General features: G+C 38.3%; 1 protein-coding gene across 1 annotated transcript; it reads right to left on the minus strand.

Moving 5' to 3' along the window:
• Positions 1 to 24,928, minus strand: LOC306996779 (nesprin-2). Its single transcript, XM_079609657.1, has 13 exons — positions 24,517 to 24,928; positions 13,461 to 13,741; positions 13,220 to 13,370; positions 12,124 to 12,306; positions 11,253 to 11,390; positions 10,082 to 10,276; positions 8,764 to 8,989; positions 7,490 to 7,566; positions 6,930 to 6,981; positions 6,368 to 6,531; positions 3,499 to 3,636; positions 3,132 to 3,196; positions 1 to 1,703 (listed from the first exon to the last, which is right to left on the minus strand). The coding sequence occupies exons 2-13, from the start codon at positions 13,718 to 13,720 to the stop codon at positions 1,487 to 1,489; spliced, it is 1,866 nt and encodes a 621-aa protein (XP_079465783.1). The 5' UTR covers positions 13,721 to 13,741; positions 24,517 to 24,928; the 3' UTR covers positions 1 to 1,486.

Raw genomic sequence — 24,928 nt, forward strand, 5'->3', positions numbered from 1 at the left:
AGGCAGCCCAGATACATTTTTTTTATTAAAAAGCCATCTCCTCTGCCATCTTTCATAGGAACTATTACCGCATAATCCCTTTTCCACCCAATCCAAACACTCTTTATTTCAGCAATTACCAATGTTGTAACAGCAGCACTGACCTTCAATGCTTCGGCAGAGTTCAGAAAAGGCTATTTCCTCTATAGGTTTTATTGCTAGAGAACTCCTCCCTGTTTGTTCATGCCGTCCTCAGGTGGATACTAGAATTTATTTGCTTGGGGTTTATGGGCTCTAAGCTTGCAGAGGTATATGGTTCAATTTGAGACTCCGCTTTTGCTCCTGCCAAGTAAATAAACTCATCATCAAACAAAAGACAGGCTTGCTTGCATGCACAGAACACTTGTTTTTTTTTCTGCAGTGTTGACTACAGAACTCCCAAGAGCTCTGAACGGAGAGAGATGAGGTTGAAAGGCCATCTGCAGACGTTTCCAACTAAGATCATTTGTGTGCTAATTGAATTTGAAACATTCTTTCATAATCTTTTTGAGTGTTCTTCCCTGGCAGCAGCACAAAACCTTCTTTCAGCAAGTCCACCAAGCCAGATACACAGAAAGGCACTGACTGCTTCTCCCCAATGAGAATCACACGGCGTATCACTCCACACTCATTCCAGTGTCACCATTCACAGCCAACCACTTGTTTTCGCTCATCTCTTTTATTTTACAAGTCATAAAAAATGGATAACAGTGCAAAAGTGATTTGCTTTAAAGCCTGGTTGAGTCTTCTTCATTGGACTGATGCAATATATTAAATACAGTGAAGAATGCCCATTTTAAAAAATACTACAGTGATTACAGCATACAATAATACATACAATATTACAATATAGTGGTTCTTGATCAAATATGGTGTTCAATTTCATACTCTCTCTTTACAAAATTGTCTACAACTACATTTTCAGCAATTTTTTTAAACAAAAATTCTTGAAGCAAATGCTCTCTCTCACACACACACACACACGTCATAATCTGCCTCTAACAAACCTATAAATAATGGTTGGCCAATAAATGCTTAATCTGTCAGTAAAAAAAGAAAAGAAAAAAAAGTAAACAAGGCAGTTTTAAATAGTGATGCTTCCAGAGCTGTCAAATCATTTCAATTTTATACTATTCACTTTGACATTGTGAGAAAATTAGTGTCAGAGCAGAATTAAGTGCACTTGTTACATGGGTTTGCACTCACAGGCTTGGATGGCCTGGAGTCCAACCATATTTAAAGCATGTGGACAGTGCCTAAAGATGGTCTTGTATAATCCATGACCAATGTGACGCTGGCCATGCAGCCAAACATATAGCAAAACTTTCAGACTCATTCCATTTTCACGTTACACATGCTTTCATTCTGGGAAGAAAAAAACAACAATATTTAAGGGAAACCCTGAAAACAATCCCAAATGTGCTTATTAACCTCTTTGTCGTTACTGTAATAATAGCAGCTTGCGTCCTCAGGTGGGAGGGGGTCCTTTATAATGTAGGGCCAGGTGGAATGAGTGGGTCAGGGTATTGGACCGATGACATGAGGTATCGTGGACTGAAATGAGGTACCAGATGATCACAGCAAGCAGGAGGGCAAATAGGATGACAAAAAACCCCAGGGGCCACAACTGCCAGGGGCCTCTTTGCCATAGGCTGCTAGTAGAGGTCTTCGGTTTAATCGGGCCACTGGAAACAGAAAAGTATATGATAAAAAGCAATTTTTCAGCATTAATAGAAGAAAGAGACTGCCTACAGGTCTCCGCTTATGGTGATAGTTGGCATAAATCAGCTGTGCCCAATCCTGCTTCATGGAGGGCCAATTTCCCAAGAGGAGCCCAACCTGCCCCAACACTTGTGCCTGGAAGTTTCTAGCAACTCAAAAGACTGATTAGCTGGTTCAGGTGTTTAATTAGGACTGGAGCAAGATAAAGACCCACCAGGAGCATAAATCTATTTTAATTTAAGCTTGGTATGCATTGGTGACGTAAAATTGCTTTAATATGTGCGAATACTGCTCACGGAAGAATTTCTTGAAGGACAGCCTTCATTTAACAATTCTAAAATGTTTCAACGATTCATGTAAAAAATGACTTGAAGCTAGGACACATATGTTTAAATGTTGGTTAATGTTTAAGTGCATTTAAATTGATTTCTCTGACAAGATTGGCCTCACTGGTCAGGGAAGCATATGACTTCAATCTGTCAAATGATTCTCATTGCATTTTTGCGGTCAAATAGACCTTAAACATGCCTTTTTTTGGACACTGCCCAAATGGTTAACTAAGAATATTGGGTATCTAATTATGTTGGACCACAACGACTTTGATAAGACTTTTCCCCCAAAATATCTTAGTCCAGGTTTAGAAAGACAATTTTAGAATTTAGAAAGAGTAAAGGCTGATACTCAGCCTACGGCGTGAGTTCGACGCAGAAGTATAAATTGGGCTTAAATTATGACCGTTTTCATTTGAGTGAAATGAAATCCCTTTAGATTTACATCCTGAATATACAGACAGGCAAATTCACTATCATTCAAAAGTTTGGGGGTTTTCAATGTTTTGAAAGAATCTCTTATGGTCAACAAGGCTGCATTTATTTAAACAAAAATGTGTAATACAGTAATAATGTGAAATATAGATATTTTTAAAAAACTGTTCTTTATACATTTAAATAAAGCAGAATTTTCAGCATCATTACTAGTCTTCAGTGTCACATGATTCTTCAGAAATCATTCTAATATGCTGATTTGGTGCACAAGAAACATTTAGTTTTTAATATCCACGTTATAAACGTTGTGCTGCTTAATATTTTTTGTTTTTGTGGAAACGTGATCCATTGTTTTCATGATTCTTTGAGTAGAAAATTCTAAATAACCGCATTTATTTAAAATAGAAATCTTTTGTAACATTATAAAATGTCTTTTGTCACTTTTGATTAATATAATGCATACTTGTTGAACAAAAGTACAGTATTTTAAACTTTTGAATGCTAGTGCATTTCTGATACCTATTTTTCCAGCTGTTCAGAGAGAGAGAGAGAAAAAATTCAGGGTGCAGTTTATCACAACAAAATACATAATTAGTGCCAACCATATCAAATCAAACAGTTTCTCACCGACTCGACTTTGTACAGGTGTTGTCCTCCAATGAGTCGGGGAAAGAAAGTCTCTGCTGCTGCCTCTAGTGACAGAAAGGGACAAGACGATAATAGCTTGAGATTAACAAAGCCCTTCAGGGACTCTATTGTTTACCAGCTCTTTGGCACTGGCACACATTACAAGTGCAATTATGTGTGGGGTGTGTCGAGGTGTAAATCACATCATAAAAATCATGCAAGGCGCCACATTTGCTACACATTAACAGGCCTGGCTTTAATTCACAAACCCTAGGTGACCACAAAAGTAGTTATGCAGTTTGTAACACATTAGAAGCTACTGTGTGAGGGTGTTTGGGGCGTAAGTGTCTGCACGAGAGAGATATACCTGTGGGTCTTCGTGACATTGGTAATAGTGATGCTGGAGGTCACATGACGGGGACGGTCTCTGGGGGAGCACGTTCTCCTGATACTCAACTCCCTCCTCCTCCTTTCCGGAAGGCAGAGATGAAAAACTGGAGCGAGGCTATAAAGATTCACAGAAGCAACAAACACTTTTGATTGCCAAAGAGCGGACAGCACAGTTCTCACTACATGTGACAGCTTCGCTATGCTACAAAAGGCGCTTGTAAATCGAAAGAGACGGGCTCCATTAACTAAAAAGGTTCAAGGCGGCTCTGTCTTTTTGTGCCCTCTTGTTTTTCTCATTTGCTCTCATTCTTTGAGTCCGTTAATGGGACCAACAGATACGCTGCCTCTACCTTTTCGTGTGACACATTACACAGGCGCTCTTGGCCCTTTAGCAGTGCCAGTTCCCCACTATGTTTGTGCCCACAATTACGGCTGCCATTAAAGAGCCAGTTAGAGCGGCTGGTCTTTTTCCCCTTCCCTGTAAAGCTGCCAATTAGCCATGAGCACTGAGAAATTACAAGAGGCTCTTTGAAATGGAAATGGCCCCTCTCTCTCATCAAGGTTTTTCCAAGGCTTCGGCAGGCAAATCGGCCTTTGCATCAGTGCAGAGGATTCTCTTTCCCAGAAACCAACTTCCCCCCTTCCCTCTCTAAAGGAAGCATTGAGCTTAAGTCGAGATGGTACAGATTCATTCGAGATGGATTAATTAGCAGCACGGCTGAATAATGTGTGCCTCATATATTCCTTGTATACATTTATTTTTTACGATGCCCCTAAAATAGGCTTTTTTCTCCCACAGAAAGATTGATAAATATTATGGATTTGTGATTAAAGATATGAACTAGGCCTGCGCAATATTGGAACAGTTTTTTACTGACATTACGATATTTTGCTTTTCTGCTATATATATATATATATATATATATTTTGTGATAAACAATTTCACTAGATGACTAGAATAGCTCTATTTGGAAAGAAAATCATTAGTCATTCTAGAACGATTTTGAAGGGGAGTGAATCTCCATAGAAAATAAAAAAATTACAAGCATAGATAAATAAATTAATAACAATTGTATACAATACAATATATAATAATTTACATATAATTTATGTAACAAATTATAATAATGTGTTACATTTATATAGCGCTTTTCTGGGTACTCAAAGTGCTTTACATGGAAGGTGAACCTCAACCATGACCAATGTGCAGCATCCACTTGGATGATGCGACGGCAGCCATATTGCGCCAGAACGCTCACCACACACCAGCTTACTGGTGGAGAGGAGACCGTGATGTAGCCAATCAGTATATGGGGATGATTAGGAGGCCATGATGGACAGAGGCCAAGGGGCAAATTTGGCCAGGATGCCGGGGTTACACCACTACTCTTTTTTGAATGACATCCTGGGATTTTTAATGACCACAGAGAGTCAGGACCTCGGTTTTAACGTCTCATCCGAAGGACGGTGCTCTTTGACAGTATAATATCCCGTCACTATACTGGGGTGTAAGGACCCACACAGACCACAGGGTGAGCGCCTCCTACTGGTCTCACTAACACCTTTTCCAACACAACAAAATACAAATAGACGGGGAAGAGAGCATAATTCTGTGTTCAAGTATACCGTCTGTCCTGCTCTGTGTGCGTGCGCACAGAAAACAGCGCAAGAGTTTCAAATTTAGTTCTTTCACGTCTTGCGCTAGAATTGTTTAAAATCGCTTGGATGTTAACCTTAAACATGCAAATAATGAACTTTCGCAGTATGATGGTTAAACTTTGCAATTAATCCGTGAATTAAATGCATTTCGATCCAGCAATGTGACTACTGCGGATGCACACTTTGCGAAATCGATGCTAAAACAATATGGTGCAGCCCTAATATGAAGAGCACATTCAGGCAGTAAACAGATCTTCAGCAAGTCATTGTGAGGTGGAAAAGCAGCATGATGACTATTACAGAGTCGAGACTGTTATAATGTGCACAGCCTGTGACTGTTGTGTCTTGTCTTAATGAGATTTGGCAAAAAAGTCTCCATTCACCGAGCATCCATTCTGCATTTATGACTGCAGCACTAAATATGTAAACTAATGAAGCAGACATCAAATCCAGAACAAAGTAAGGAATGCTGAGCCATGCAGTGTAGAATGAACATACAGTGGGGTCTCAGAAGTCCACTCGTGCAATTTTGTGATTTAATACCATTTATAATTTTTTATCCATTCAAAAAAAACAAAACATTATCAGTTTCCGGTAAAAAAAAAAGAAAAAAAGACGACTTTTTTTTTATTGCAGTCTCAGACTTTTGGACCCCACTGGATATTAATTAATATAGGATTATTTACCTATTAAACATCAATAGCTACAACTTGGGTGATGTGTAACATTCATATTCAACACCCATCACTTAGTGAGTCTGTCCTACCATTGATGAAAAGTTCAATGATTTTATATAATTATTTAAAGTTAATGGCTGTATAAATGACAACTAAATATATTTAAAGGCCAAAGACTGATTTTATGAGCTGCAATTCATTATAAAACACATGAGCAGCAGCAGCAGCTGGCCATTTATTGCCTCTAAATAAGTGACACTGATATACCACTGGTATTAACAGTGACTTTGCTTTTGGCATTAGTTTGATTGATGTCAATATTATTGAATTTGTTGATGCAATCTACGAGAGCCATTAAACCATTTTTGACAGACAGTGTAATGAGCAGCATTACTCACAGAGAGGCTTAAACATATGCATACACATCCATTCAAAAGATATTTGAATGTTTTTGTGGAAACCGTGATAGTTCTTTCAGGTTTCATTGATCCATAGCAAGCAAAAGCATACCTGTGAAACATGCTCCGTCTGGACGGCTTTAGAACAAAGTTGATTCGTCTGGCCCAGCCAAGCGCTGATGCGGTCAGGGTCAAAGGTCACAGGCTCAGGAGACCTAGTTTCAGGTGTGGAAGTCTTAAACTGTCTGGCGTAGTGAGGCTTGCCGTCTCGGATGACTATCAAAAACAAACATGCAAAACATGTTAGCAAAGCATAAACAAATCATGACTATGATGTAAAAGATTCCAGAGGTTGACTGCAGATTAGACAAGACATTTACCATAAAAATGTCTAATCCCTGGAATATAAGCACCAAATTTAACTAGCATAGATTATTGCTGAATAGATTATGATACAATGGGCCAAATCACAATACAGAGGCTCAAAAGTTGAGATCTTTGCCCATCATGAACCTTATAAATTAGGTTTTTAGGTGGCTATTTTTCAAGGATATTAGAAAACAAGCCAAATTGAGAGCAGCTCTTCCATGATTATCAAGTGATTAAGCGGTGAGAGGGACACTGCCTTCAGTGGATGGCACCAGACACTGACCAATCAGGAGCCACGGCTTTACCTGGCACTGGCATCTGGGGTGGTGCCGCACGCTCTAAGCTCTTCTCAACGCCCTGAAAAACACATTCAGTATTCACCTACATTAAAGATATACACAGATGCATGTTATTCACAGCCATTTTTACCATCAAGGTTGGCTTCTATACATTAAGATGCATTTATATTGAAAGTAATGTACTTAAATGCAGTTTAATAGGGTGGCTTAAAGTGTTCTAAAGTCAGCACAATAAGTAAAAACATACCATCTAACTCAGACCTGTAACAATCTATTTACATGTTACATACCCCTGCATGCTACAACGTGCAAGCACACGTGTGCTTATGTCCATGCATGCATACAAAGACACCAACCACCATGTGATCATTTTAGTTGGAGGCCAAAAATGGCTTTGCAAAAAAAAAAAAAAAAAAAAAAAAAATCCCCTAATTTGCATTTCAATTACATTTAGTTTCTAGATAGAAAATGTATGCAAATACACAATGGATCAGCAGTCCATGTTTAAATGTATAGTGTAATGGAAATAATTATAGAACGAAGTTGGAGCTGTCAGATGGACTTACTGGATGCGAGTCCACAGGACTCTTGTAGACTCTCCTCCTCAGAGGATATTTGGCTGGTTCATCTGAGCAAGACACACCTGAAAGGATGGAAGAAAATGTTCCTGATAGGTCAAAGTTAAATTCTGTTTTAAAGTGATAAGCTGATAGAAATGTGTAGCATTCTCAAAGTGTAAAGCGCTACGGAAAGGATTAAACACTCCAGTCCTCATTTGGAGTCATCATGATTATTACATAATCACCTGATTGTAATTCACATGTGAAGCATAAACATCTCTGGAGCACCTGCGGTTGTTTTACACCACATGCACGCGGACGTATAAACAGTGTTAATTTATATCGTGAATGCAGAGTGCTCCAGTTTCATTTTATTTTAACAAGCACTTAGAAATGTTGTGTGGAACGTGATCTATTTAAGGCAGAAATATAGTATTATTATTGCATAATATGCTAATATTTATAACATCAACAGCAACAACAGACGCCAATAATACATACACAACAGAGAGCAACAAAAATAGTCAACAACAATAATATTCAAATTACAACAAAATAATATTTAGGTTGGTTGAAATTTATATAGACCAATGGAAATATCAAAATTGTATTTATATATTAAACAATTACTGCCCTGTGCAATATTTTTACAGAGCTTTAGAGAAAACAATACTGTACATCAGTGTTATAACTAAAACTATTAAAAAGAGTTTTCAGTAACAAATATGAAAAAAAAATTTAGTTGCCAATCCACCATTTAAATTATTATTATTTTTTATTTACACACTAAACTACTACAACTAAAACTTAAATAATTAAAGCTATATAGAAATGTGCATATAAAAATAATAATAAAAAAGGACAAAACCACATAGCAAAATTAAAATAAAAAACTGAAATTACAAAAGCCAATTCAAAATATTAATAAAAAATATCATAGTATATAAATAAAACTACAATAACACTACCGTACATTTCAATGTATGATGTCAAGTGTAATGTGAATAAACAACAACTTAAAGGTATGTGTATCAAACTTACACAGTAAATTAATTAAACAAAAACGGAAAGCTAATCACAATTATTTGCATGTCAATTAATCACCACCTAAAGTTTTATGATTGCCATACACATCTGCACAGGCTTTAAATTGAAGCCCGGACCCGCCCCGTGCCCGAGAACATTTGGCTCGGGTCAGGTAGCAGACCACTAGATCGCCATGGCCTTATTTGCAGGTAATGGATATGAAGATTGGATTGTATTACAGGGGCAATCCCTACCTGCAGCAGCACTGAAGGAGGACGAGTCGGTGTCATCCCGGGAGATTGACCGACCAATGTCCACCGAAGGGTCCCACTCCAGAACCTGGTGATCTTGACTGGATTGAGGAAGGCAGGCCTGAGACTGAGGCGCCATGGTGCGCTCTAAAAAACACTCCTCCTCCAGCATACTCTCAGAGGGACAGCCAGAGTCAGGGGCACACAGAGCCCAGTCCTCTTCAAAAACCTGGGATAACACAATTAAACCTTTTAAAACACTTACTCATCTTCAGTGTCACATGATCCCTCAGAAATCATTCTAGTATGATGGTTTGGTGCTCAATATATATTTCTTATTATCAATGTTTAAAACAGTTGTGATGCATAATTTTCAGGATTCTTCGATGAATAAAATCAATGTAATGCATCCTTGCTAAATAAAAGTGAAAACTTGCACATTAAATAATTTTGCAGTTAATTATATTACATCTATCACACAATTATTTATGCAATACAAATTGTGTGACAACAAACATTCTGAAAGTTCTTAGAACATTCTGAACTGGGGTGAGGGGGGGGGGGTGCGTGCCTACATATTATAGACATTGTGCGCTTTTTCAGAGCTATGGAAAATATACTGTGGCAATTCATCATGAGATGTCTGGTGTGGGATTTTTCTATAAACATCCTATATCTGACAACAGCATAAAGAACGCTAGATTTTTAGCATGTCTTAACGTGATCCACTTGGACCTAAAGAGACAAAGGCTCACACAAGGAACTTGTTCAAATGGACAGTACATGTATTGTACAGTGGCTGCTTGGCTACAAGACAACAATTCAGGCTATTCAGGGGGTGTATTCATCACTCCCCTGCCAGAACGTATGAAGTTGGATGCTTGAGTAGTTTTCCCTTGGGACAATTTTTGGAAATATGCAACAGCCATGCTTTGAGCAACAGTGAACTTGAGATGGCACAAATTAAATTATCATATATAATATATATAAAAAGCTATCAGGGGAGAGAAGGGACTTTTTAAGATTTCATAGTCAATTGTGCATATGGTGTGTGACAATACTGATCTATGGAGGATTGACCAAAAACATTAGCTAAAAGCTACCATAGATATATCATCAGTCAGCTGCTTGGTTGGCCAATATTCAGGGTGGCAAATGAGTTGAAATGATTATACACACCTTGATTCAGACCAATATAAATGGAGCAATTGAATTACAAGTTCAAAAGAGACTGTGAGAAGAGTTTCAGGATTTATCTTAGTTAATTCCAGGTGTCAAGAAAGTTTAATCTCATTTGTGCACATGCAGCGTGGATATATACCAGTCTCATGCTGAGCAGGCGTGTGTGCAGGCCGCCCAGGCCCTGAAAGACACGAGTACAGTGGAGCAGGAGTTCCTGCAGCTGGCCCTCGATGGCCTGGGCGTCCGCCGGCTCGCTCCTTTGGATCAGCTCTTCTCCATGCTGGAGTAAATCGTTCAGTTTACCTGCACTCTCTCCAACCGCCTCTTGAAACCCCTGAGAGACAGATATACACAAACACGTTTAATAATCATACACATACAACATCTTTCCTTGATAGCAAGTTCTATAGATAAACCCCAAAATAGAATAACTCATTTTGAATGGAAAGAAAATTAAGCCCGTTTAGAATCATTCAAATTTCCAAAAGCAAAAATCTCAATAACAATTAAGCATGTTTATGCTCAATTTATAACAGCAATGCTATTTTCTTAGTACTGAGGAATAAAAAATAAATATGCAAGAATAAAAAAAAAACTGAAATAATTACTCTTCATAAATTAACTATAGTATGTTTATTTGTATTTAATTTAAACATTATTTACATATTAATACAACAACCGCAATACTACTAATAATACTCACTTATGATCATTATTGACTATAATCATTATTATCACTGTTACTATCATAGTTATCACTATTATTATGATGATGATGATCATAATCATCACTATTATATTATCATCATCAACATCATCACTATTATTGTTATCACTATTATGATGATGATGATCATGATGGACTATATATCATTTTTATCATCATCATCAACTATTATGATTATTTATTTTTTATTTCTTTAAAAAACATAAAATGTCTGGACTTATTAAAAAAAATGAAAATAAGAGCACCTTGCAGAGAAATATTAATTGTAACTTTTAAGATCATTTAAAATGTATTCATTTTGTATTAATCCCCCCCTCCTCATTTAAGAATAAAAAGGATTAATTTATTTAAATAAACTCTTGAGGATTTTTGCAATAGGTCTCTTGTTTCTCATACTCTCAGTGACCTACTGGTTAATAAAGCTCAGAAATGCCTTTCAGGGATTTGAACCTGTAAATTAGGTGTTAAAGATCCGCACTTGTTGTAACACACAAACCACACTACCCAGACGGCAAACAAACAAACAGAGATCCGATTTCTCTCTGCATGGACCGATCCATGGATCCATGTTTCCTGAGAGTACCTGAAGCTGGTGCATCTTCGAGCAGGTGTCTTTGCCTGAGAAGTGCTCCACTTCAGTCAGCCTGAGGTCCATATCAGCCAGCCACACTGCCATCTCTTCCCTCTGCCTCTCAAAATCCTCCCGCTGGCAGACCAAATGCTGTTGCGCACACACACACAGACAGACAGAGCGAGCATCATTCTGTCTGACCGTCTACACCCTGATGCTGTTTTTAGCACAGACAGAGACTGACAGGAAGACACACCAAAATTATAACAAGGACGTCAAAGCGGCAGACAGGGAGCGGAAATGGCATAAACAAAACAGACACTGTAAAGCCCACAGTAAAGGGGGGCATATGCAGTGCAGCCGAGCATAGACCTACAGTGCGCAGGGGTCACTGCGGCTGAAAGGACAGAATTATGTAAGCTGAACGCAGGCAGAGCAGAGGGCTGTATGGATAAAGAGTTAATGGGATTAAAATGAGGGAAGGAAAGGGGCAAGAGAGACTTACGCGAGTAGAAAGTAGCAACTAAAACGCCTTTCAAAATCGTGTGCTTTTAACGTTTTTCAGCCCCAATAAATGTATTGAGAACCTAAAAATGTGTAAACTGTAAAATATTATAATTTTATTATACTCTATCACCTGTGTTTTTGATGGTTGTCACTGTATTATAAAGGTACAAAACAGACTTTAGTACTTCAGTAAGTTGTTATATTTACATTATGTCAGTGAAATATGCAGGTAGCAACTAAAATGTTGCTACCTTTTTTTGCGGTAAAGTTCTGGCACCACAGCTGCCATTTTATTTACCATGAATGTCATATTGTTTTTACAGTGAGCTTGCTTTAAAAGATGTCACCTTTGAGAAGTTTGAGGGTCTTTATATACCTTTAACCTGCGGCACACAGTCTCTACTGTGTTACTGAGCTGATCCCAGCGCCGGCCGCAGTCCTTCGTCATTTCTACAAGCCGCGCGCCCATAGTACCTCTAAACAGGCCGACCAGAGTTCGACTCTTCTGAGTCATGCCGTCCAGCTGGGTTAAACGCATCCTGGCCTCAGCACGCAGGTTCTGGAAAGAGATACAAAAACAGTCGGTCTTGGGTTACTGAAGACATCATGCCATTAACTAGGAGGTAACCCCCTCTAAAGTGTAAAATTAACCACCGGAAGGTAAAAAAATAAATCCCACCAGTTCTCTGATTAACTAAAGCAGGTTATTTTAAGAAATTTGTGCGAGGGTTTAAGACAGAGGGAGGCGCAATGGTGCTTAGGAGGAGAGCCAAGGAGTTTGATGGCCATTTGGTGTCATTTATCTTCACTGGCACAAGTCCCGGGCTTCAAGGCAGTCTGAGTAAATGCGCTGTCGGTGCGCGTGTAAGTGTGTCTGTGTCGTTGATTACACTTCCATTGTAGAAAGCGTCAAAACACTGGCCGGTATCCACTCAGCAACAGACACCTGTAATGACTAATCTGAGATGGCCTTGCACTCATCTTATACAATAACACAGCAGCTAAGAGATTAAGTGTAAATCTTTGTTGTTGTTTACCAAATCCATTTAAGAGTTTTCACCCTCAGATTTAAACTAGAAAATGGTCAGACTTGTGGTTTTAGCTCTACTGTGTTTTTAGGCCTCAGCATTTTCTTTCTTTTCTTCTCCTTTGTGTACAGGGTCCTATCGGGTTAGGAGTGGGTAAGAGTGTTTGGAATGTATATGCATGTTATTTTAGGATACGTGTAGTAGGTAATGTAAGGGAAAGTGAAAGTGTACTTTTTTGTTTGTGTCTGTGGTGTATGTATGTGGTTTTGAATTTGAAATGAATAAAAAGTTAATAAAAATAAAAATTAATACATTTTAAGATTTTCCATTCACCATGAATACATGTTATTATTCCTTTTCTTTACAGTCTTCTTTACACACACTGTCATTGACCCTAAAATTAAGCATCAAACATCACTGAAATTAGACCCAATGTCTCATTACCTCATATTTTTGTAACTCCTCTTTTGCTGTAACATACAGCACATGGCTGGAGTTCGGGGACGCTGCTATTTTCTCAGCTGATCGAAGCCAGTCGTCCAAGCAGGATAGTTCTTTCTTGAATTCATACCACAGCATCCACCTCCTCTCCAGCCTGATGAACCAATGATAAACAATTAGATAGGACAGTCTGTACAGATCAGTTATACAGACAGGTTTCCAATACACATGAATGCCTACTCACTTGACGCAGCCCTCAAGAGAGAAGGAAACATCTTGGCTCACGTCTCCAATGGACCACCACTCATTAGAGAACTCATTCAAATCATCATGTAGTTGAAAGCTTCTCGTGGGACCGCAGGTCTCAGAGGACTGTAGGTAGAGACCACTTTGGTGGTTCGTATCAACACATGTTTGCATCTCTCCTCTGTCTTCATCACTTCCTCTGGGGCCTACTCTAATGTTTCCATGGTGACTGACTTTGAGTGACGTCTCTTCTAACATCCTGGCATCACCAAGCGCCACCTGTTTACAACAACACAAGGGTTCATTAGGATCAAACACAGCATGATACACAGACATAGTGTGACCCTGTTGTCAAAACTAAGGTCTTTCAATTACAGTATCTAGTCTTCCTTATGAGGATGTTAATGCATTGTGGGATGAATTCATTTCTATGCAACACAAAGGTAGGGTAGGTGAATTGTTCCCGAATGATTTTTTTGTTTCTGCGGGTTCAAATTTTCCTTTATATATTGTCTGTATATATATAAATATAGTCTGTGGAAGGCGTAGGACCATGAAAATGTTCCAATCATTGCTTTCGGTCCAAAGCCCTGCTCACGCAGACATTATACGTCATTAGCTTGTTTCATGCTATGCAGAGTCGAAAGACAACAACAACAACAACCTTTATTTATAAAGCACATTTAACACAATACAAATTGATCCAAAGTGCATAGCAGGACTACACACTACACTATAAAAAAATATAAAAAATTACAAGTTTCCAAAAGCTAAAGAATAAAAAAAATGTTTTCAGAGTAGATTTAAAAATGTCCAATGAAGTAGCAGATCTCACTTGATAAGGGAGAGCATTCCAAAGCTTGGACCCAGCCACAGAAAAGGCCCGATCACCCTCTTTAATTTGGAGCAACATTGTGACATTTAAAAGCAAGTGATTTAAAGATCTAAGTGCCCTAGCAGGACAGTATGGCACAATACGATCACAAATATACCTTGGTGCACAACAAACATTGTACCTTACAAGTACCTTGCAAACAAACATAAGGATCTTAAAATCAACTCTAAACTTAATGGCAAGCCAGTGAAGGGATTCCAAAACAGGAGAAATATGATCCCTCTTAGTAGACCCAGTCAAAAGTCTTGCAGCTGCATTTTGAACAATTTGTAATCGAGATAGTGTAGATTGAGGAAGACCACAATAAAGAGAGTTGCAATAGTCTAATCGTGATGTTACAAATGCATGAATTGCAACTTCTAAATCTTTGCTTGAAAGAAAGTTCTTCAACTTTGCAATAGATCTTAAAGGGAAAAAGCTTCCTCTAATAACAGCACTAATTTGTTTATCAAAAAATAGTGAAGAGTCAAAGATCACTCCAAGGTTTTTGATTTGTTTGCATACATTTTCAGAGCAGGAGAGGAATCTGCCGGACAACCCAAAATTAAAACCTCCGTTTTATCTTAATTTAGCTGCAGAAAATGATTTGTCATCCACTTCTTGATCTTGATATCATCTACACATTCCAATAACACATCAAATGAAGCAGTAGTGTCAAGCCTTACTGGAAGGTAAAGCTGAGAATCATCTGCATAACAGTGATATGAAATGTTGTACTTCTGAAAAATGAGGGCCAAGGGGAGCATATAAAGGGAAAACAATAAAGGTCCCAAAATAGATCCCTGGGGCACACCAAATAAAACAGGCGCAGATGACGAGGAACAATTTCCTACATTTACAGAAAAAGTCCTATTTTCGAGGTACGAAGCAAACCATTGTAATACAGTGCCCTTGACACCTACCATATATTCTAGCCGTTCAAGAAGAATGTTGTGGTCAATGGTATCAAATGCAGCGCTCAGGTCTAACAAAACCAGCACAACACAAGAGCCTGAATCTAGAGCAAGCAAGATATCATTTGTAACCATCAACAGAGCTGACTCAGTGCTATGTAATCATCTAAAGCCAGATTGGAACATGTCCAAAATATTAAAAGAATTAAAATAAAACTGGAGCTGTGAGAAAACAACTTTCTCTAAAAGCTTAGAGATAAAAGGCAGTTTAGAGATCGGTCGATAGTTACTGCACATTTCTGGATCAAGTTAAGGTTCTCAACAAAGGTTGCACAACTGCATGTTTAAAACTAGCTGGAACGACACCTTTGGCTAAAGAGCTGTTTATGATAGCGGTTACCATATGACTAATGGTAGAAATAAACATCCTTAAAAAGACAAGCCGGGATAATATCTAACTTAGAACCAGAACACTTCACAGTAGAGATTATATCAGCTAGTTGAGTTGGAGAGACAGGTTTAAAGTTTGACAGACAACTCATAGCGTTTAATAATCAATCAATTAACATGAAAATTTCGAAAATACATTCATAAAAAAGATACAATAAAATCATTAAATAAATAAAAACATTATCATATATATGACGAATAAAAGGTAACACTTTAAAATAAGGTCTCATTTGTTAATATTAGTTAAATGTATTAACATGAACTAACAATGAGAAATGCATGTGTTACGGTACTTATTAATCTTTGTTAATGTTAGTAAATAATACGGTCATTCATTGTTTGTTCATTAACTAATGTTAACAAACAACTGATTTTAATAATGTATTAGCAAATGCTGTAGAAGTATTGCTCATTGTAAGTTCATATTAAAGGGCACCTATTATGGAATTTCGAAATTTACCTTTCATGTAGTGTGTAACATAGATCTAAGTGAACAAAAACATCCTGCAAAGTTTGAAATATGAAAGTGCACCGTATATAAAGTTATTGTCTTTCAAAAGTAAGAGTTGACTCTGAGTCATTTTTATGAATCGTTAGAAGACCGAAGCTTTTTCTCTGACTAGATGACGTCAACTTGTCAAGTTATTTGAATACGATACGCCCACTTATTGCGCTCCAAGGCCAGGGAAAATATCATGGCGACGAGACGCTGTGTTCTGAAGTGCGACTCAAAAGCCAACTTTTTTCATCTGCCCAAGGAGGAGCATTTGAAGACTAAGTGGCTACAATTCATATATACAACTATACCACAGAAGTATTCCGAGCCTTGTGCTTTGTTCGCGCCATTTTGAAGACGATTGCTTTTTAAATGCAATCAAACTTGGATTCGCGAGCCGGCTGATATTGAAGGAAGGTTCATTTCTAAGTGTATTTGCATCAGCTTCCTCCTCCGTATCACAACCTGTAAGTGTTATTAATAATTGTTGCTTTTATGGTTTATGTAGCATGCTTAATTATTATTTTGTTTGTTGTGTAAGCACCGTTTAGCTTCTAGGTCTTCAATGACAATTGTATTGAGATATGTGAAGTGTTTGTCGTTGTTTTCGGAGTTGTCTTAAAGAATAGAGTAATACCTCGTAGTAACGTAACTGCATTTTTTATTTTTGTAAAAACGTTTTGTTTATGCATCGGGCTAATGCAAACAAAGACTGATTGTGCTTTTACAATATGAACTCTGGGCTATGCTCGCAAACATAACATTAAATTCTTTATCTTATTTTTAGTTTTTTACTACAAACTATAAAGCAGTGGACTATAATCATTATTATAACACGATTTAATTGATAAAAGCATCATTGTACTCTGTGTTAAACAATAAGTATTATCTCTGTAAACACTGCTGGGTCATCTGACCAATCGCAGATTAGCGTCGCGCAAAGGAGGGGTTTGGAAAAATGAGTCGTTGAACGAATCATTTGGGAGTCGGTGAGCAAATCAGGTAAAAATAAATGCATATTATACGAAAACAAAAGTGTTTTTTGACATTGCATGCACGTAAAACTGTTGTTGGGGACTCCCTAAACAACATTAGGAACATTTTAAATGTCATAATAGGTGCCCTTTAACTAAAGTTAACTAATAAAAACCTTATTGTGAATTGTAAAGTTGACAAACAAAAATGAAAAGTGCTAAATATCCACCATTGCATAGTTTTCTTTTTAAATCTCTCATCTAAGAAGAATTTCACGTTCACTGAATCTGGTTAGAAAAGCTGTGGTTTATCTGCATAAACAAATTAAAACTTTCAGACACAGAGGAAAGTCTCCTGTGCTCTAGGGTATCATTTCAGCCATCAAAAATCATAAATCAGTTTTATGCCCATTACCCAAAGGAGTTACGGCGCTGCCGCCACAGCCCTGGCAGAAAAGGAAAAAAAAGCACCAAATAGATTTTCCTCACTCTAATACCTGCATAATGTGGCTGGCAGAACAAGGTCAGCTATGCCAGGCCATGGCTGCTGTCAATCAAGAGTGATGGTCCCAAAAACTACCTTGGGCTGACCTCATGAAAACACTTTTTTTTTTTTATGTTCAAGAATAGCTTAATAGCCTACGTCAGTCTCATAAGTGGTCTGCATCAGTATTTATGAAGGACTTGCCTTGCGAGAGCACTTGGGGAGAAGAGTTCTTTCAAAACTTCAAGCCCAACCAGCTAATAACTCAAAGTTAGATGGGCATAATTTACCAGCAACCTTGCCGTCCGCCTCGGCCGACTCCACTGTAGGTACACACTGACTTCAGGCTCAGCCGAAATAATGGTCCTTTCTCAAGGTCTGCTGTGAGTTTGCCCCAGTGGAGGGCATTAAGGCACTGGACTGAGTCTCAAGGCAGTCAGGTTGAAAATCGAAGTCACTATTATTGCTTTTCTCAACCTGCAGAGAATGCTGCTCTCGCCTGAGGAGTAATGGAGTGCAAACACGACTGCAATCCATACTCTGTTCCTAACCTTTTCAGAAGTGAACAAACTTATAGCAGGCTGCAGGCCATATCCCATCTCATCTGTGAGCTTGTGTCTTGAGGAACAGGCGTGTACGTGTGACACCCAACAGGCGTGCAATGACACAATGACTGTTAATGGGACGTTAAGAATCGGATTTCATGCGGATTTTCACCCCGTAGGCCTATAGTACATCTCAGCCCAGCTTAAGTTACATATCATAATGCTCCAACACACAAACCAAACCAGGGAGATTGTCATACAAGCCTACGACGTGGAATAGGGGTATAGCAAGTTCTCACAGGTGTAAATGCAAAATAAACGTCATCATTTTGATATCCAATCCAGTCACGGACAGCTTGACCATAGTAATCATATACATGTAATCCTGCAAGAAAGTCATGGACAAGGATCATGGTAAATTAATATAAGATAGCAGGATCAAAGCAGCATGAGACACCCAAAGATGTAAATGACAGGCCGGATTACAGATGCTTAGTCATCCCATTCAGCTCGTGCCGGTGGTTTGGCTAGAAACAGACGAGGCAGGTGCATCTGGGGATCTTTCCATAACACAGCCCGCATTTGAATGAGCTGGAGTTGAATAAACACGCAAACTGCTGTCTGCGAGTGTGACGGAGGACAAAAAGCCCTTACATTTAGGCGAAAGGTGATGCAGGATGAGTCTGCATGTGGAAGCAAATGAAAAGTAATGATGCATTCAATACATCAATGGCGTTCAAAATCACTCTCTGGCTCCTTATTCAGGTTTTATAGTCCTGTTTTCCAGATCACATGACACCTTCTCTACAGACACAAAACACCCTCACAGAACATGAATGTCGCTCTGGAGAGAACATCGTTTTTCTTTCTTGTCGCCGAATAAACCTCACGGCAAACTGAGGTAAAGTTACCCTTTCGGTGGCCAATGACAATTACTTCCCTTGGCTTATGATAAGCATGGGAAAGGTCATAACATTTTAAAAAGCTCAGACTGTTGCTGTTTTCATTCGAAGCAGTAAACACCAATCTCTTGCCAAGCTCAGGGCTCGGACTGCATCTCATCCCACACGCCGCCAAGCAAAAAGTATAACCGACAATTTCTGCCCACATTCTATTGATTAATTTGAGGTGGAGGACAAAAAGGTGGGTTTAACAGCACGTCTAATGACTCTAATCAATCACATCACTGAAAAGCTAAATACTAATTAGACTCATGGACCAACATTCTAGATGTAAACTAACTTTCCAACAATAACAATTATGGACTAAGACCACAACATACAGCAAGGAAGGATATAAAAGATAACAATGTTCAATCTAATTAATATCAGTAGATCTAAACTGGTGACCCAAAAAGGAGAGTAAAATTACAATGCTAAAAGCAAATTGGTGAAAAAAAAGTGGTGAAAATCAAGTCTTTAATGTTGTTTATATGTCTATGTGATGTTTTTAATATGCTTTGAGACAAATCATGCGCAAATTCAGTCAACACCATAGCTGAGTATTTAGTGTACCGAAGATAGGCTGCGTCCGAAATCTTAAAAATACTCCCTTCGGAGGCTGCATTCCAATGTAGGAAGGCATTAGGGCGCATCTGTATCAATTGTTAGCTTCACAAGTCAATCAGATGAAGGTTTTACAGGAGACAGGAAGTGAAGGCAGCATAGATGTATCCTTCTCTGCATTTGATATCCCACAATTCTGTGCTTTCCATTCGATGAAAGCTGAGCTAAATAGTAACAATGGTGTCTGAAAGTCGCGGTTGGTGGTCAGTTTGAGTGTTAAAGTACTTTTTAACCTATGCTAATAACTTTTGATGTCATTTCTAGTGAGAAATTACTATTGTAGTAATTAAATATGCTCTAGTTATCCTCCAAGCTCTCTCTATTTTACTGTAGAACATTAAACCGTTACACTGCCTCAGAAGTTTTGTGTGGTACCTTTGTGTGTAAACGCTGCCTGCAAAGTCATTGCCTCATTGGGCAGCGAGGCAACAAATTAGCTGCTTAAGTTTTCGAACCAACCAAAGTCTCAAAAATGTGTTTTGAAACCATGTAAACAATCCCGTCAACGTGCGGGCGGTAATTATAATGACCTAAAATTCCCATCATGCTCTGTGGGCATTTTAACACAATGAGCAAAAGACCACCTTTAAGAAAGGACAGGAAAAACAGCTACATATAGCAGGTGAATTATGCATATGATGTATATTACGGTGTTATGATCAACTATATGTCTTTCTCCGTTGACTTTCTACGATGTTCACAGAGTTTCTAAGGAGGCCGATTTTAAGGCAGCAGCTGTCTGACTCTGAGATAGCCAACGAGAACATGTAACATAAGCAACACATTATTAGCTGTTTGATAACGTAGTCAAGGCTGATCATATTATTTACCGTTATGTGTCTGACGAAGAAAGCAAAACATAAAATGCATTACCATTCTGATACATCAACTTGTAGACAACCCTGTATCATTTCTGGTTCAAACATATGTCTGAATTAAACCAATATTTCCATTTGCCATCGTGTAGAGTTTAAAACAGTTGACAGAGGGGATCAGGTAGTTTGTGCAATTGAGTGGAGGGGGGGTAATTAGCATATTCATGGGTCAGCGTATACTAAATGAAGCATAGGTGTAGTTACATTCAAGCTATTTCAAGGCATTAAGAATTTCTTTTCAAAAGGGGAAAAAAAAAGTTTAAATGTCATTTTGACTATCAAAGACTACATTTATAAAATAATTTAAATAAATGATAACCAATAAAAATAACTGCCTTTTTTGTACTTGCAAAATTTGGAAAAATTTAATTACTATTCAGCTTCTGTCAGGTTAATAATTTTGCATATTGAGCTTATATACACTCGTATGTTTAAGTTAGGTTTTACAGACACCTGGAACCGTGTTGGGCCACCACTTGATGTCCAATGTAAAATCTTCAAGCAAAACCAGTGGTTTAACCTGATGAACACCTCAACCCTGCACAATTTTAACACCATTTGCTCAGTGGGAGTCACAAAATTACGACAATCTAAAATAGTTATGCTTGATTGAGCCAACCCGTTCAGAAATGTTATTTTTAATCGAAAACGTGTGCACACACTTCCACTGAGGTGACAGCGTTCCACCCACTCCCGTCTGTACCGTCCCATGGAGGCGGTCTGAGGGACATCTGTGTTTCCGGTAATAGGTGCTCGTGAAGACGGAGGAGATAAGGACCCTGGTGCTCTGCACCGCTTGAGCTCGAACCCTCTGTTCTCCCTCCCCGTCCTCACAGAGACTGCAGAGACTGCACTCATTGTCTCTTTGGTGCCACAGGCCCAAATCGCAAACAAACAGGCCTTTCTCAGCACCCGGATAGGGAGAAGAGGCCAGTGCCAAGACACCTGATCTGATCCACTACACACACACAAAGCAAGAGATGAACCAGGCCCCCCTCCTCTCCTTGGGCCCCTCAGAGGCCAAGCTGTGTAGAGGGCAAAAGAGCATCGGTACAGCAAACTCGCCTGTGAACTACAGTTCATTATCGTGTCTCAATTCAAGTCCGACCGTGCCCTTCATTCTCTTAATAAGAGTAGAATGCTCTCTGAGAAATTGTTAATTTGTGATTAAAGTAGCTAGATCAGCCTTCAAATCCAATCCAGGCTTCTTCTAATCCCATTTACAGCACTCGCAATCTGGTGAGAGTTCTCAGACAGCATCCTCCTGGAGTTGCCTCCATTTCCCATGCTTAAGACAACATAATTCCAAAAACAACAGATGACAAAGAAGATCTGCTGCTTTGTGACAACATCAAAGCTATAATGAGGACATCATCCATTAATTGCAGCACATATTAGCCACAGGCAAGTTTCTCGAAAGGGACTCATGTTAAGAAGATGAATTTGATCGCGTCATTGAAATGATTGCCCTCTCAGCTGTGATTCCCCAGCTAGCAGACGCCTGACAGGTGTTGTGCTCAGGGAGAATAACACAGACTCATTCACCTGACAATTGAGGATTCATTCAAGGACAGACAGAGAGTTTTACACAGCAGAATGTCTGTTTGCCATGCCTGAAGCAAGGTCATTCTCTCAGGAGAAAGAAATAACGTGCCTTTCTAATCAATTTAAAGAGAATATTATATATATGCGTGTGTGTATATATATATCATTATCATGATATATATTTCATGTGTATCACATATATTATGTGTATATATATATATATATATATATATATAATGATATATTTTACAATAAGCACTCACTATCATACACAAACTTAAATAAAACATTTTTATATATTAAGTAAATCCAAAGCTATGTATAAAGTAAAAGCTGAACCAAACACAGATCACCTTCGTCCCTTTCTGCTTTCATTATATGTGCATGCCAGAATACAAAACTGTCATTCATCCTTCACAAGTGTTGGTGAAATCTGATTCCTGGTTATCAAACAAAGCTCTGCTCAGGGGGCATCTGCAGTTTCAGCAACGAAACTGGCCAGTAGCAACAGGGAGGAGAAAGCTCTTAAAAAAAAAAAAAAGTCTAACAATGAAAGCCAGTAGCAGCATTAGACTGAATGGCCAATTACTACCGATGCATGACGCCATTCATCATTAAACTCAGCATGGTGTCATTCTGGCAAAGAAGTGTGTTTTGTTGAATGCATCTATACCCTGTCCTGAACCATAATGGGTCTGGGAGGGGATATTTAGAAAGTAAAAGACAAAGCAGAAAGCTCTCTTTTGCCCTTTTAAACCAACATACATTTCTTTTAACCAACAATCTTCAAATAATCCCACTTCTGGGGTCTTTCTATAGCAGGAAGCCAGAACAGTATAACCAAAGAAGAGGACAGGAGAAGGAGAACTTCATTCTCTGTGCTCACAGCACTTTTTCCTGACACTGCTTAAACCCTGTTTTGCTGGGCCTCATAATCAAATCATTGGGTTTAGGTCTACATTTGAATAATGAACTACAGTAATAGTAAACATCAAATTAGAGGGTATATTGACGGCAAATCAGATAATTGTTTCTAAAGGGCTCACTGGATGGCCCCGGGCAGATTGAGATAAGAGTAAGATGTCTAGAAAATAAAACACCAATTCAAGTTTTTCAAGCCATGCAGTCCACTCAGATGGATGAAAAGGCAGAACAAGCTCATATGTAGTTGTTAGTTTCACAATCAACTGTCTGAACATTAATTATTTAACACTTTTCATATTCTCATCATGATGTAGGCTAGTAGTAGCCAGTGTTCAGTTTTTCCCATCACAGAGGACACTGTAAACTACATTCTTATGCTAATGATGGCAAGTTGGCAACCACAATGGAGAGATCTGTGATATTAATGATAGAAACATATGGAGAAAGATATGACATCTGGAGGTTAAAATTTTAAATCAAATCCCTGATTTTATTTTATTCGTTTTTAAATGAAAATTAAATGTTTTAAAATATTTATATTAAAACACTTATTCTATTTATACATCAAGTACATACATGAAAACTCATTCATTAGTGCACAAAAATCATCCAGGGGTAGTACATTGTGAAGATGGTTAATAAAATGCATAGAGCTGTAATGTAGACAAACAGCAGCCACTGAAAAACAGCTTAGCCTACTGTGAAATTCCCATACTTCCATTTGAGATATTATAGTTTTACTGACTTGCTAATCACTTCTAATGTGGAAATAAAAAAGAATGAGTGGTGTGTCCAATCTTGACTAATAGTAGGCCTTATGTCTTAAAGCAGGTTGTAGAGGCTCTATGACTGAAAATGTTATTTAAGCCCATTAAAACTAATTAGATAAACAACAAAAGACCTCTGACCCTGAATACAGGCCCAGTTTAAACTGCAAGAGGCATCAGATGCCATTGCGGGAATAATCAATGGGCATGGAGAAGCTATCACATTCGGCAGTAGTCTTGTAACCGGTGTTGTCACCCAACTGGTGAGTCATGCATACCATTCCACAACAACAGAAAAACATTTAAATACTTTGAAAACAATGTCTTGTACAGAGCCAAAGCACTTAAACACGCCTTTTGCAAACTGTCACGTGCAATTACCATCTGGTACAGGTCCCAAAAAGTTTGTCCCTGTGTTTACATACTAGAACAAATAATACTTAAAGAGAATTCGATTAGTGATAAATATGATTTTCGTCGAAAATCTACCCATAAAAATTAAATGATTAAATGCACGTGCTAAATGCACAAACGCGGTGAAGCACGTGAACAATGTCATGTTTGTAAGCGATTAAAAAACAACGGGCCTAAAAAGGCAATAAAAATGGGCGGAATTGTATTTAATTCCTTTTAATACTTACGTGTAAACCTGTCACTCCAGCTTCCAGCTTTTTCCTTCAGGGAATCCCTCGGGGTTTCAGCAATCATATACGTGAGCAAAAGTTTTTATCCGCAGGGAGAAAATACTTCTCATCAGCTTTGAAATGCCAGGTATGCTTTACTAACACACATCAAATAAGAAACAACGCTAAGTTATGTTGTGCGATAAAGAGAAACTCTGTTGCAGGTCACTTAACACAGTCACCAGTCTTTTGAGTTGTAAGCAAATTGAACTGTCACCTGACACAGGTGAGAGGAAGCCACGCCCATCGAGCAGTTCACCCGCTCCTCCTACTCACCTTTACAACTATACGGAAATAAAATATGCAAATTGTTATTTTTGCACTAGAAAAGGTGAAAAAAGAGAGAGAAAAAACTATTCTAAATGAATGT

Source organism: Phoxinus phoxinus (genome assembly GCF_949152265.1).
Source record: "Phoxinus phoxinus genome assembly, chromosome: 4".
NCBI lineage: Eukaryota > Metazoa > Chordata > Actinopteri > Cypriniformes > Leuciscidae > Phoxinus > Phoxinus phoxinus.

What these genes read in the sequence shown, in the direction of transcription:
- LOC306996779 (XM_079609657.1), bottom strand. Translation starts at nt 13,720, where the DNA reads ATGTTAGAAGAGACGTCACTCAAAGTCAGTCACCATGGAAACATTAGA. An exon ending in CGAAGATGCACCAGCTTCAG is followed by an intron (nt 10,277 to 11,252) that starts GTACTCTCAGGA and finishes TCTGTCTCTCAG; the next exon opens with GGGTTTCAAGAGGCGGTTGG. An exon ending in GCCTGCTCAGCATGAGACTG is followed by an intron (nt 8,990 to 10,081) that starts GTATATATCCAC and finishes GTGTTATCCCAG; the next exon opens with GTTTTTGAAGAGGACTGGGC.